The sequence below is a fragment of the Salarias fasciatus genome, chromosome 10, assembly GCF_902148845.1.
Source record: "Salarias fasciatus chromosome 10, fSalaFa1.1, whole genome shotgun sequence".
Lineage (NCBI taxonomy): Eukaryota > Metazoa > Chordata > Actinopteri > Blenniiformes > Blenniidae > Salarias > Salarias fasciatus.
The window spans coordinates 10,114,489-10,128,909 of record NC_043754.1 but is presented as its reverse complement, the minus strand read 5'-3'; the positions used below and the strand labels follow the sequence as shown (position 1 = coordinate 10,128,909).

Sequence of the window (14,421 nt, the reverse complement as noted above, 5' to 3'; positions counted from 1 at the left end):
GCATGTTTTTGATCTGTATGAAAAAAACTGAAATCTGTGGAGAATAATCCTCATATGCACAATGAGAACATGACTCCCAGTGGATTTAAACCAGGGCAGTTCTCACGGTGAGGTAAATGGTTTAACCATGTGAAAGAATTATTTTGGTATGGTTATTTATCCACAAAATACTGTTCAAAACACAGTTTTACAGGATTCTTAAATTCAGTCCAGATTGTTGTCAGGCACATTCTTGTTTTTGAGGAAAGGCAGCCTAACCACTACAGAACTCCAAACACATGTTCCAATGGGTATTTCTTGTCTTCCATTCAGAAGTCTTGCAAGTAACTTGTGAAATCACCAGAAGGCAACAATTTCAGCTCTCACTGTTAAATTACTTCAGGTATTCAAGTCAGAAAATCTCTGTTTTGAACAGCATTTACCTGCCTAGATTTCCTCCCAGATTAAAAAATAAATTCTGCTTTAAGTTATTTGGCAAGTCAAAATTGCTTGTTTATGTGAATGCATATGACAGTCTGTCTCTGTCTATCCTGTTATAGAACAGTGAGTTCCCCATGTAGTATGCTGCAACCTTGAAGCAGTATAGAAGATGAATGAATGAAAGTACTGAATGAACTTGCTAAAAGCACCCTCACATGTAGACATGTGCTACATTTCCCACTTTTATATCACTGAGAATAGAGTGCATGTACATTCAGTCTGATTTCAACCACTGCAACAAAAATAACATTTTCTTCACTCTTATGAAGAGTCGAGAAAGAAAACCTAACATGTTGCTTTGGAATGGTCCTTGGAGAAATGCTAATATGACTTGAATCACTTACTTTCTTCAAAATTAACTGTTTTTGAAATTCTACCATTAAAAGTGAAAATTTCACCTATGATGTTAAATATGATGGGTATCACCAAAAGCAAAGTATAGAAGGAATTATATAAATCAATGCAATTTTATTGACAGTAATTTCCAGCAGTAACATACTGTATAAATTTTTAAGCTTTCCTCCAAATATTAAATGTAGATATTCATGGGCAGTTAAAAAAAAATTGGAGGAAAAAAAACATCTGAACTTATGTAATATTGTAAGATTTTAGAAATAATTAAATTTAAATAAGTGAGAACCATTTCAGCTTATAAGCTTCTTAAAATATCTGAAAAAACCTTAAAAAAAATAAAATAAGAGGTCAAAAAGCAAATATATAATAACAGTTTAGCCAGTTTTTTTGTTTGTTTTTAATATTTTCAAAACACTTGGATTGGAAAAAAGTACAAAAGTGATCCTGGACACCACAGTATGAAACCAGTCCAGTAATGTAGGGTGATAGGTGCGTTCCTTTAAAAAGCATCTTCTACAGACATGTTAATTTCAACTGGCCTTACCATACACATACTGTACTCACTAAAACAGATACAAGCAATATTTTAAATACAATGCCTGACCCCAGTAATACATTTACACGTGATCCTTAAAAAAAAAAAAGAAAAGAAAAAAAGACCTAATTAAAATGGGGAAGGGGGGAAAAAAAAGGAGTTTGACCACAACGCCATCCGGTATCTGGCAGTAAAATCATGCAGTATTACAATCGTTCCACTAAAGAGAAACAGCAAAGCACTACAGCTGTCACACAGTGAGAAAGAGGGCAGCCAAGAGGCGTCTTTCATGTCAGACAGCCTTACAAAGTGTTCATTGGTTGGTTCATGAATTGTTTCTGAGAGAGTTCTTTACTGTTGAGCAGCAGCTCAGTGCTCACCCTCCCCACGTTTGCATACATTGTAAAGTTGCACATGGTCTCCATTAAGGAGAACTAGTCTTCCACAATCGCATCCATTTAGAAAAATATAACTAATTGCTATTGAAGAAAACCCCCCCAAAAATAAGGGATATTCTCAGTATGTTGTGAGGAAATAAAAAAAGGCTAAGAAATACAGTTGAATAAATAAAATTTATGACATCCATAAAAATTAGGTGGATACACTGAGTCAACAAAATGCTGTCCACATATGCACACCATGCTTTTTGTTTTGGCCCGGCAGTGTTAAAAATGAGGGCTCCATCCAAAAGCCGCGTCCTATGATCCAGTGGAAAAAGTCGCCATAAAATATGTAAAATATGCTGACATTTAGTGAAAAAAAGGTTTTTCTTTGTTTTGACTATAGATCTCCATGTACGACATGGTCTCTGGCTTCACCAATTAGGAAGGAGTTAAAGTCGATGGCAATGAGGAAACACAGGAGGGAGACTTTCACAGTGTTAACAAAATGAAACCGCTCTGTGTTGCTACCCGCTTGCCGGCCTATTGTTAGGGCAGCAGCAGCGAGCTTCCTGTCCGGTCAAACTTTTTCCCCTTTGACAGGGCTGCCACTTGTTTCATCAGCTCCCGGTTCTTGGACTGTGGAAACAACGGAGAAACTGTGTTAGCAATCAGATGAGTTGATTCATTTCAAACCTTATAAATAACAAAGGCTATAAATAAACTAAAAATGGGAACAAAATTAGAAAAATATTGACCAAATAGCACAGTCACATTAGGTATGAAGAGGGGCTCCCATGATATGTGAAGGTTAGTTAATTCTTTAAAATCCTTAACTGAGGTTATTTTGATTTAACTATTTGCAATCTGTAAAATCTTAGTCAAAGAATGTTTTCTCTTATTCAGAAAGTCACTTTAAATCTCGCTGTAATATGAACTACAGCAAGATCACCATTTATATTAAAGAAATGAGTCTCCATTCACTGATGAAAAAATACTTCATGCATCAAATATACAGAGACCATTAGTCACAGAGTCAAGCTTAAAATTAATTTCATTAAATAAAAAAAGTTGATAATGAAAAATATCTCTAACACAGGACACAGCTTAGCTGTATCCATAGCAACAGAGAGCAAATAGATCCCTAACAAGTGAGTCATCCATGTGTCATACAGTCACATATGTGATGCAGAATATATGAAAATATACAAAGTTTGTGAAGTTTAATTTTTTCATATTCAAGATCACAAAAAGTCTGTGTTTTTCCATGTTAAGTTTTACTTCTTCTATTTCTACGGATACACAATTTCATATTTAAAGCCTGTGTCCAAATTGACGACAGTGGAATTTCTGGAGCTTCTTCTTGATCCATTAGCAAACAAAATCCAGTATTTTTTTTTAACAATATAATTTCAATAGTTTTGCTGTTATCGTGAGGAACCACTGACAGATGTTGATATTAAATACAATGCTTTTTAATGTGTATGTGTGACACATTCAATTAATTCTTGCCGGTCTAATTTAATTGATTAACTGAGCACTTACACAATTGGAAAATGCAGATTATTGGATTTAGTAGATGTGATGGAGAATTTGTATGTCACTGGGTAATGTGTCTCTGAGAGTCATAACATGCACACGTGTAAATCTCACCTGTTGTTGCTCCATAGCCTCTTTATGCGACTTTTCCATTTGGTTCATCTTCACTCTCATGTTGGATTCCTGATACTGGAAGTCTGCTTTGAGCTCTGTGAGCTGTACACGAAATCCATCACTCAATCGATATGTCCAACACAAGCAAGAGGGATGTTCGGGCAGCAGCTGCTCAACTTACCTTTCGGTCCTTCTCAAGAATGGTCTGATCCCTCTGCTGCAGCAGTCTCTTGAGTGACATCACTTCCTCTTTCAGCTGGCTGATGAGAATAAAGTTGTCTGTTCCTCCAGAGTCCATGGACTGGGTAATGGAACTACTGATGGGGTGAAAGGTTGAGATTGAGGTTGTGCTCGTGCTCAGTAGGGTAATCAATGAACAAGAAAATGCATGTAGATTGCTGGCTAAAGGAATCACTTTTACCATGTGATCTAAATGAAAAGTAATTTTCTCCACTTATGGAGCGTACCTGTCCCCGTTAGATGGCTTCATCTCCAGTTTTGGTTTCTTCTTTGGAGTCTCCTTCTGAATTGAGGATGATTTATGGCTGCATGGAACAGAAGCAATAGTTAAACCTTGAGCTCGGCCAAAACAATGCTCCCATAGGCGCAACATGCAGCATAAATAATAACGTTCTTACCTCTGTTTCCACAGTCCCTGCTCCTGCTCAGGACTCAAACTCCCACTTAGTCTGTGAAAAACAAGCAAGTTAAGATGAATCTCAGCCCCATTAAAAAAAAAAAAAGAACTTTTCACTATTAGATGCTTAAAATTCACATAAAATCAACAGTCTGACTGGCCCGAAGAAGAAAGAGCCAACACAACATACTTGTGGTGTGAACTGCTGTGCCTGTGTTGGTGGTGGTGGTGATGATGATGATGGTGTGATCTGGAGTGGTGGTCTTTTTCATTCAGGGATGAGGAGTTGGAAGAACCGAAGCCCTTCCTCTGCTCCTTCGTCTTCTGTAGGACCCGGCGGTAAGACAGCGTGCACAGCCAGCAGAGCAGTTTCCCATCCACCTGTGACGCAGGCGAGAGACGGCAACTCAACGCCTTGCTGTTACACATTTGTTGTATATCTAAACAGCGTGCATAAGCAGGTTTTTACCTTCCTCCTCCCCTCTTCCTTGCGGTCAAAGGCGCACTGTTGTTTGCACTGTTCACAGGTCTGTGGAGGTCCATATTTCTTCTCTGAGTTTGTACAGCGCTGGCACTTTGTCCCGATGAACGCTGCAATAATGTTACAGTACTGGCAGGGTTTGGGCTATAAAAACAGACAAAACAACCTCTGAAGAACACACAAAAAATAAGCTGGAGCAAATACACCTGCAGCTAAAAGGCTTCAGGATATAAACAAAGCTGGTACTCACTGTTCCAAACTGTTTGACATTCTGGGCACATTTCTTGCAGATTGTATTAGTTTTACTGTAAAAGACAATCGGAAGTTTTAGTGATTTAAATACTAAAAAAAAAAAAAAAAAAGGATAATCCTCAACGAGGACATGTATAACATACCTTTCCTGCTGGAACTCTGATCGGCAGTATGTGCACTTTACTATTGGGTGTGCAATGCGACACTCCTGTCGTACCAAACAAAACAACAAAAAAATGTCAGCATGGTCACAAGAGTCTGCAGGGAATATTTGGCAAAGATGTAGCTGTTTTTATGATCGGGCATGTCAGAGACTTGATTTCTGGCTTAATCGGAGTCAGCACAACTTTTGCAACATGTCTTTATTGCAACATCTGTGGAAAGACAAAGACTTCACTATTTAGTGTACAAGCAGAATCAGCTACTATGCCTTCATTCGGTTGTGTGGGTGTTTTTATTATTATTATTATTATTATTATTATTATTATTATTTCAGATGGCTTAGTCCAATAATTAAACATAGTGAAATCTGTGTAGGGTTGTATTGGACTTCAGTGTGAATCTTGCAGAAACTCTCTAATGTAAACTGAAATATTTTAAAGAAACTTAAAACATTCTGAAAGAACCTAGATCATAAGGGAAGTGTAACGTATTGGGACATGTCAGAAAAGATTATATTGTGACATCTGCCTCTGCTCCCCATCTGTACACTGAGTACATTTACAGATGTACACAGGAGCAACACGTTGCTGCAGTATGGGAAATGTTGACAGTTCGTATCAATGTAATTACAAGGAAATTTATAAAGGTAAACCCGAGGTGGTATGGTGGAGATAGCATTTTGATAAACAGTACTGTGATGGGGGACTGATCTAAACATGATTTCGCTAATACCGTCATATTCCAACTTGTTACATAATCTGAGCCTGTCTAACCTGCTGCTTGTTGTCGCACCATCACACCCAGGCGGCAATAACAAGCAGCGCACTTTTTCACTCTTTAATCTCAGGAATGTCTGATGTCTTGTTTACATTCATCCTCGATCTCTCACACACACACACACACACACACTCCCAAACCTTGCACAGCTGCTGGCCCTGTGACAGCTCCTCGAAGGGGTACCGCTGGTTACACTTCGTACAGGCGTACAGAGCCGACGTTGCCATTCTCGCCCAACTCAAAAGTCACCGAGCTAGAGGTGGATAACGGAGTCCAGCTGCAAACCGAACGGATTAACGGGTCCGTCCTTTTTCTAGCCGCTTGCTAATTGAGCCCTGAGAACACACACCGCGTTGGCATCCAGCGGTAGCTAGCGTTAGCTGGCTCGGCTACGTAGCGCAGGGCAACACAGAAATAGCTTAGCTGGAGGGGAGCAGGCTAAGAACAATAAACTCCAAATATCTCTGATCTCTCGCCGCTCACGCGATACCCAGCCACGCTAGCTAGAGGCTAATCGTTAGTTATTGAGCCACATGAGCGCTACGCGTACAACAATCTGGCTATTTTTTCGGAAGTTTCCGCTGTTGTCGCCAAGAAAGGTATTTTCCTTGTGTTTTCCTTCTCTGTTCGTATCAACGCCGTCGTCATGTAACCGGAAGCGGCCGACGGCTCCCGAGGAAGAAAGGAAACCTATCGCGACACAACGTCCGTCCGCGCGAGCACGAGTTTGAAATCCGACGAGCCAATCACGTGTCCGGATGACTGCTGCACGCTCCTCTTCACCCTGTGCCGCTTTAACTTTCACTGGTTCAGAGGGAATCTCACGACTTTATCTGTGCAGCTTTAGCTCTGCATCCTGATGATAAGTCTCTTAACATGATTGATGAAATTCTCTTTAAATCTCTACTGAAAAATTAGACTCATTACTTGAAGAAGTCAGTCATGATGAACTCTTAGGGAAATTGGATCAACTTTCTGGGTTTTTCACTAATTAAATATTACATTGAAGATTAATTGGATTTTAAAAAAATCTTTAAAAATCCTGCTTCTATTTGGAATGTTATTTCTCTGTATATATTATTGTTGGCTGGATTATTTGATAAATACGCTAAAAAGCAATCCTGCTCACCTGATAAATCATATCAAACTATTACATCCACTGTTGCAAATACTCTTGGGAAAAAGCTGTTTTATTGCTTTTCGTAACAACATCAAACATGACATTTTCTCAGTAAATTTATACATTTTTTAAATTTATCTGAAATTGTAGATTACATATACTTAGAGTGTACTTTGACGTACTTGAATAATAATCATGAAAGCAATTAATCACAGTATTTATCAGAGCAGGTACATTAAGCGGTAACTGAAAACTGTACAACAAAAAGGGTGGTTACTGTTTTTACTAGTGCGAATGTGCCTAATTCAAGCCCAGGGTGTTTCTGTGTAGAATTTGCATGTTCTTCCTCTGTGTGGGCTTTTGATGTATCGGCTCCAGTTTCTCCTCAAAGCACATATTTGAGGACTTGAGCAATTAGTGATTTGACGGGTGTGAAAGTGATTGCCTCTCAAAGCACAAAAGGAGGAGGAGAAGAACATCTAAGATTTATATTTTATTCAATGCTACTTGAAACCATTGTACACTGAGAGTCACTGACCATCAAACTCTTGCGATTTGGAAATCTTCAGTTGCAGCTCCTCTAAATGAAGTCGAAAAGAAACAGCACAGCACTGTTGCATGCTTGTTAAAGTTGCAAAGTGAGAGTGTCACGCTTCACAACTTTTGAATAATGGAGCTGGTTGTTGTTTTATAACCAGCCCCTTCGGGATCTAATAGGAAAAATTGTTTATACAATCATTCCTGTGTTTGTTTCACACCATTGTATCATTATTTGCCCCATTTTCTGTCCGGATGAATTTGTAAAAACTATACAGTTATGTGTTCCTTCCCAGTGTGTATCCTGAATTTATATATAGATCAGCCTCAGTCGGCTTTTTAGTCTTCCCAGATTCCGATGTGTCTTTTTGGGCTCCTGGCTTCGCCCCTCTTATCTTTTCCTGAAACATTTCCTGTCCTCTGAATCAAACTGTCTTCGGTAAGCCTGGTGGCTATAGCATCACTTTCTTCCTCTTGTATCTTCTTTGTGAGTTTATGCAAGTCCTTAAAGTTAACTGCTTGTTGATGCATGGCAGTCGACATCCCAGTGTTGTCACAGTTAAAATCAATCATGACTACACAGTCATTGTTTGTTTCTTTGAAAAAATACACTGAAAAGCTCAATGGTGAACTGCAGTTTCAGTTTATTAAATCTTTTAATACAGTTGACATCACTGTAGCGTGCAGTAAATGCTTCTCAAAATTCAAGTTTTAAATAAGTGACAAACAACGGCATCAAACCTAATTTGAACCAAGTGGCTTTCTACACTGTCTATTTTAAAGGGAGGATATTTCAATATAACTGGTATATGCATGAATTGAATACAAAAGTGGTGGAAGTAATAAGCCAAATCATTTAATAAAGGACATCTTAAAGCTACAGTTTAAACATGAAAGAGACATACTATGGCTGCACTAATGTCTCAGAGCCCTCACAGAGTTAGATTGTTCCACAATCGCACTTTAAATCCATGCCTTTAACATTGCTCATTTTTAATAAAAGGCACTTTTTTTATCTTACATTTAATGGCAAGCTCATAATCGGAGACAATTAATGCTAGTGTCATTAGGGTTCAGCTATATTTAGCAACACTAATAGCTGAGCTGGAGAGACGAACTTAAGGGTGCTGCATTCACATCTCGCCATCTTTATGAGCTACACTGAATCCTTCGGGCTGACTCGCACGTTTATTGCAAGCATTCATCAAAGCTTTGAAAAAAAGAGGCTAACGACTAATAGTCTATTTACCGTTAACAATTACAGACTGTTCACGCTCATCTTTATGTCATTCTCCCAAGCACTCGGAACAAGGCACAGATTCATAAAACCCAGAGAGCGAATCATCAGTGGTGTCACACATTCTGCCGCCGACTGAAAGACAATCAGCAAAAAGTGCTTACGCTCGCAAACTTTTAGAGTTAACAACTACTGGGTGAGAAGTGTTGCATATTCTTTGTGGCTTATTGATATCGAATGGAGAGATTTCTAAACTGACATGAGCTATAAATACAAATCTACACTAAAAAAAGGCAATAAATAAACTAGTTAGAAAAATGAAACTTACAAAACTCAAATCACTCAGTGAAAGGAATGCCGTAACATGACATGTTCTTAAAAAGATATTTGGTCATGAAAACCTAAAAAGATTGGTCTGTGAAGAACACCAAAACTCTGTTAATGAATTCTAGAACAATCGTGTGTACAAACAAAAGAAGCTAACATTAAAGCCCTTTGGCTACATTTTAATATCAAAAATTACCAAATCCTAAAGCATTTAGTCGGTTTTAGTGCTTGTTTTCTGAAGCTCTAAGCTGTTGCGGCACAATAACTTCAGCTGTGGTGTTTTCAGATGAAGGAATGAAGGGAGTGTTCCTATGAAGAGCTTAAGGCATAAACATTGACCCCGAGTGACATTTTGTATACTTGGAAAAACACTGATTGCAGGCAGGTTGATATGCTGAACTGCTCTTGCTGTTCTGGTTACAGATCCTCCCCCATGGAGAAAGTGTACAATATGGCTATAGTCAGAGACACACTCTTCTGTAGTCATCACACTCTGTCGGACCTGTTCGGGATCAACACGGCAAGCTTTCCTTCAGACTTTTGGCGGTAGTACATTAGCATTGAGTGTTGTGGGAAAAAACAGATGCGGTTTGGCACGCAGGTCCTGCAACGGCACCTTTATCGCCAACAAGATTCAGCCTCTGTGACCACAGCGAGGGTCAGGCGGCATCAGACGAAGGTCTGCACCGGGGTGATGGAGCGCGTCGGTGAGCCCGCGCGCTCGGAGGAGGAGGAGGCCGAGCGGTTGGTCACCTCTCGCTGCAAGTCGTCCACTCTTTTCTGCAGCTCGGCACGCTTGGCTAAGAGCTCCTTGTAGCGCTGGTGAACAGGTTCCTGTTGAGAGAGAGAGAGAGAGAAGCTGCATGAGGTTCAACTGCTATGGAGGAGCAACAACCACAAGACAGGCTTTGTGACATACCTGAGGCCTCATGCGGGGGTTCCAGCGGATGTAGTAGCCAACCCAGAGCTCCAGGTGGCGCAAGCTGACTACGGGGAACAGCACGTGGTTGGAGTAGTTGACATAGAGAGGGTTGGTGAAGTCCTCCAGCTGGCTGTTAATGTAGGACCACAGTGACACTGTCCTCTTGGGAATCTCCTGTAGGGTCAAACAGTAGACTTGAGCTGAAATTGTTGGTTTGATTCCAATTCTGTATAGTGATCGTAACAATCATGGAGTTCAATTAAAGCGCTGAAAAAAATCCCCACAATCTTAAAATAAAAAAAAAAAAAAAATGGCCTCACTTCTTTCAACCTCTGCTGCTCACTGTTACACAAGAAAGTCCCAAACAGGCAGCTGTACAGGTGATCCAGGATGGTTACCAGGAAGTACTCGTTGAACTCGAAGGCGGCGGGAAACTGCGGTGAAAAACAATTCTATTAATGTTCTCGAAAGAATTTCATAACGTTCACATTTCACGACCGTGGACACTCACCTGTCGAGTCAGCTGCCACACACAGTCAACGAACTGGATGAAGACAGGTGAGCGGTCCGCGTCGGTGTGGTTTTTATCGCCATGACCGATACGCTGTCAGAAACAGAAGAAAGAGGGAGATACAGAAATGAAAAACTTATCAATTTTTTATTTTTTTGCTGGGATTTAAGCAATACATAAAAGATGATAAATAATTTATTTACCAGCTGGAAGCGATGCCCAAAACTCAGCCACTCTTTCTCGAGCAGCACCTCGAAGCCCCGAATGGTGCGGTAGTAACCGTCCAGCATGAGCATGGACAGAGAGGTGAGCTGAGCCGTGCGGTCCCAGCCATCGCTGCAGTGCACCACCACTGACGTTTTCCCAGACTCCACCTTGTCTGCGATCCTCAGCGCCCCGGCCAGGATCAGCTGCAAACACCAGGCCAAGGAGATCAAGGACGTCAGATCACAGATGGGATTGTGCTGAACTGTGAGTGTTTCATTCTCGTCCCATTGTTTTCACCTTAATATGCTCAAGCCAATGAGTGGACTCCAGGTTGGAGAGCCAGTGGGAATCCTCGATGTTTGGGTAGACCACGTCCTTCAGCTTGCGGAGCGACTCCCTCATCACGTGGATGTTGTGAATATCCAAGAACACCAGCTCGGCATTTTGATACGCATCCTCGCTCTCATATCCACCACCTTTCATCTGTGAAAGATAACTTGTTTACATCCACTGGAGATATTAATTTATGTGACTTTATGTGATCCTATGACTCTTTTAAAATATATTTCATTGGTGTTTGTATTTTTTTTTTTTTGGTATATTTCTTTTGAAATCTGTCTTAGAGAACAGACCTTGTTGGCAGCGGCGTTGACACTGGGCCGAGCATCAAAGATAAAAAGCTTGTGTGACTGAGCGTTGGCGTCCATGATGGCCTGCAGGTATTTCTCGTCCTCTTTGCTGCGTTTCCCGTTCACGCCGACCATAGGCTGACTGCAGCGAGTCACCGTCGCCTGGCTCTCTGGGTGGATCCAGGACAGCACCTGTCCTCAGCGGAAAACATAAAACATCAACACCAAGTGTCCTGTGAAAACATCTGTACTCGTGCTGAGGCGCTGTCACTCACAGGTATCCTCCCCTTCGCTCTGAAGGCAGCTACCCTCTTCAGCTCCTCGTCCGGTATGTTGACAGGCACCGCCAGCGTTGAAGGGTAGGTGTCACACAACTCGAAATGATCGTTGACTTTTGTGATCCTCCAGCTTTCATTTGGTATTCCCTTCAAAAGGCACACCGGTCAACACTCCAACACATTTTCTTTATCATTTAGCATCTGGAGTGCGTCCCCTCTGAAATACCTGTCTCTTGTACTCGGAGACAGCGTCGTACACCTTCCATCCATTTTCAGGGAACACTTGGCCGTAATCAAAGGCAAAGATTTGCTGTGGACAAAGGGAGGGAATGTTATCGGTTGGCTGTCCGCTCATTGCGGCAGCGTCAGGCTGAAAAGTACTCACCAGCCCGTTGGAAACAGGAAAAGCAAATTTCATCAGCACTTCGAAAATGGACTTCCTCAGTGTGTCCTCCATGAGTTTGTGTGCAAAGCGTAGATTACGCATATCCTGCAGGGAGGCAGGTCACGGTCAGACTTAAGAGGTCAGCATCTGTTATCTTTGCATTATTTCGAGTCTTTTACTGCTCTGTATTAACAGTAAGCATCATATAACACCAATTTCCTGGAAATATCAAACAAGTAGTTAGTTATTCTATAGCTTGCTCACTTTGCAAACAAGTCCATATGACACGTCGCCACGGCTTGAGGCACTTCCAATCTTCTCTACTCGGCTCACCACCCCGAGGGGCAGGTCCAGCACAAACACGGGCTCCTGGAAACCAACGACACATCAGAAAAAACAAATGGATTCCTCAAAGTACATTCAGCGCCTTCAGAAAAGTCCCATGAACACACCCTGTCCATGCATTTGAAGAAAAGCCTGTAGTTGGTAACTGTCACTGTTCCCCGCAGAGCTCCAGTGAAAGGACAGAAGTAGGTGACGTCTTCAGCTGAAAGAGACAAGAACACAACGTTGTTTCACTCCGACGACCAACATCTAACCAAGTGTTTCGACTGGAGGAGAAGTTGAAGTCAAGAAAACTCATACCTTTGTCCTGCACGGTTTCATTTGGGAGCAGTTGTGGCTCCTCCTTGTCTGAATCTCTGAGTATCTTCTGGAAACATCACAAACATATTAACTTTAAAATGCAGTGCAGTGTCTCAGCCAGAGGTATTTTTCAAACATGCATATTTGTGAATATGTAAATTCATGACACAGCATACCTTTGCAGGAGCTTTGGGCTTGACCTGAATGATGCCGAAAGTCAAAAGGGTAACGATCAATTTATTATCATGAGTTATTGTAATAGTGAAGTGTGAGCTGGTTACAAACCCTGAGCTCAGGAGAAAACTCTGCAGAGGTGGACATGGAGTCAGAGGACATGGCAGACGTGGGTTTGGCCTGGGCAGAGCGGTCAGAGCGAGAGGTGGAGGTACTGATGAAACATACAACAAAGAACAGAGAAAATGAAGAGGAGGGGACGACGAAATTATTTCACTTTAGAATCATTTGAATTACCATATTAAACAGTACAGTCTGTGAAAGTTTAGAAAGCAGAAGTGAATCGCTGTAGGCTCCAGTTTGATTTCAGTCCAAATAACAGATAGATTTATGATGAGACTTACAGTGATCATAAATAAGGGCTATCTCACTGCCACTTCCCCTTGTCCTTGTCAATACCAACGGCTTAATCTATCAAACAGGTGACAACCTCAACGTTAGACCTAATCATGTAGGGTTCATGGGTAACTGGAAGATAGAAAAGATTCCACATAACAGGAGGAGAAAACATTAACTGAACAACGTCTAAGTGGGAAACTACTTTTCTACATGTGACATCAGTGAATGTGACAGCATTTTAACTCTTCACTAGAGCTTATGATAAGCACACCTCACTTCCTACTACTCCTAGCCTACGGTACATAGTTTGCATGCCACAAAAACAGTGTGGAGAAGCAGAATCTGTTGATAATACCTTCACAAGCTTTGTTTTATCTGCGACTTGTCTTATGAAGAACTGACAATGTCTTTTGTTTTTTTCTTCAGATTTTTGTGACGTGAACGGATTTTCTTCTATGAAAGCCAGGTGGGAAATCAGAAACACAGCACGAACCAACCCACTGACATTAAGTTTTGAAAAGTTAACTTTTCTTCTCTTGCACATTGTGTGCGCGCTTTATCATTATTATTATTATGGACTGCTTTATCATAACTGTTATTTTTGTATTATTATCCAACAATTAGTTCTTGAAGAACTACTAAATCTGTTGCATTGTGATACAAAATATATGTTTGTAAAGAAGTCCATTAACGAGTCATATAATAATATTAACCAGTTTTTTTTAATAACTAATTTGTGTGGTTAAATAGGACATATTCTATGGTATTGTTGAACATAAATAACACACTGAGCAATGATTTAATGCAATAATAACATAAAAGAACAACAGTAATGAGAGGTTTTTAGTTATTTTAGCTTATAGATAGTAGATTGCTGTAGAAATAACATGGCCAAACAAATCCAACTAAGAGTCTTATGGACTGATACTGAAATATTTAAATAACAATACTGGTACACATTATGTTAGTAGCAGAGTGTAGCTTTGACACTGGTGGATCAGAGTGTTTGTTTCTCTACCTGGACAATGAATCAACACTCGGCTGTCGGGACGAGGAGCGCTTCGAGCCCAGACTGTCGACGCTGCCGCTCTTCTCCATCTTCTCCCGGCTCAACTGCTCGGACAACCCCGACTGCGAGACGGAGACCCGAGTATCAGCGGAGGAACGCCTCTAAATCCCCCCTCAGACTACCGCAAATCCCCACAAACAAAAGGAAGCTGCCATCTTTTCCCAGAAGCCTCCCAGATCCCCGTCACAAGGAGGGGATTGTTGAGAGGGCGCCCCCTGGCGGCTGTGCCGAGACACCGCTGTTCCTGCGGTGCGTTCAGGGCCCAACGAT

The 14,421-nt window shown here is 41.0% G+C and overlaps 2 protein-coding genes across 4 annotated transcripts; both read right to left on the bottom strand.

Moving 5' to 3' along the window:
• Positions 1–1,201: 1,201 nt before the first annotated feature.
• Positions 1,202–6,383, bottom strand: fam76b (family with sequence similarity 76 member B). 2 transcript variants are annotated; one of them, XM_030101775.1, is made up of 10 exons: positions 5,852–6,380; positions 4,916–4,980; positions 4,771–4,825; positions 4,509–4,664; positions 4,230–4,420; positions 4,041–4,091; positions 3,870–3,947; positions 3,584–3,719; positions 3,403–3,504; positions 1,202–2,388 (listed from the first exon to the last, which is right to left on the bottom strand). In XM_030101775.1, exons 1-10 carry the CDS (start codon positions 5,936–5,938, stop codon positions 2,299–2,301), a joined length of 1,011 nt encoding a protein of 336 aa, XP_029957635.1. In that variant the 5' UTR covers positions 5,939–6,380; the 3' UTR covers positions 1,202–2,298. The 2 variants fall into 2 exon arrangements, with proteins under 2 accessions (XP_029957635.1, XP_029957634.1); XM_030101774.1 differs by having other exon boundaries at positions 4,771–4,980; positions 5,852–6,383.
• Positions 6,384–7,979: 1,596 nt separating this feature from the next.
• mtmr2 (myotubularin related protein 2) lies at positions 7,980–14,338 on the bottom strand. 2 transcript variants are annotated; one of them, XM_030101771.1, is made up of 16 exons: positions 14,101–14,338; positions 12,795–12,897; positions 12,686–12,709; positions 12,510–12,576; positions 12,317–12,411; positions 12,129–12,233; positions 11,865–11,969; positions 11,706–11,789; positions 11,477–11,626; positions 11,205–11,393; positions 10,870–11,055; positions 10,569–10,775; positions 10,366–10,458; positions 10,175–10,288; positions 9,852–10,028; positions 7,980–9,766 (listed from the first exon to the last, which is right to left on the bottom strand). In XM_030101771.1, exons 1-16 carry the CDS (start codon positions 14,178–14,180, stop codon positions 9,602–9,604), a joined length of 1,944 nt encoding a protein of 647 aa, XP_029957631.1. In that variant the 5' UTR covers positions 14,181–14,338; the 3' UTR covers positions 7,980–9,601. The 2 variants fall into 2 exon arrangements, with proteins under 2 accessions (XP_029957631.1, XP_029957632.1); XM_030101772.1 differs by having other exon boundaries at positions 12,510–12,573.
• Between the last annotated feature and the right edge of the window lie 83 nt (positions 14,339–14,421).

Excerpts from the sequence above, each read along its gene's own strand:
- fam76b (XM_030101774.1), bottom strand. The coding sequence starts at position 5,938 with ATGGCAACGTCGGCTCTGTACGCCTGTACGAAGTGTAACCAGCGGTAC. Across the intron at positions 4,665-4,770 it reads ATGTCAAACAGTTTGGAACA|CCCAAACCCTGCCAGTACTG; the intron begins GTGAGTACCAGC and ends CTGTTTTTATAG. Across the intron at positions 3,505-3,583 it reads TTCTTGAGAAGGACCGAAAG|CTCACAGAGCTCAAAGCAGA; the intron begins GTAAGTTGAGCA and ends TTTCGTGTACAG.
- mtmr2 (XM_030101771.1), bottom strand. The coding sequence starts at position 14,180 with ATGGAGAAGAGCGGCAGCGTCGACAGTCTGGGCTCGAAGCGCTCCTCG. Across the intron at positions 11,627-11,705 it reads TCTCCGAGTACAAGAGACAG|GGAATACCAAATGAAAGCTG; the intron begins GTATTTCAGAGG and ends TGCCTTTTGAAG. Across the intron at positions 11,056-11,204 it reads TCAACGCCGCTGCCAACAAG|ATGAAAGGTGGTGGATATGA; the intron begins GTCTGTTCTCTA and ends TATCTTTCACAG.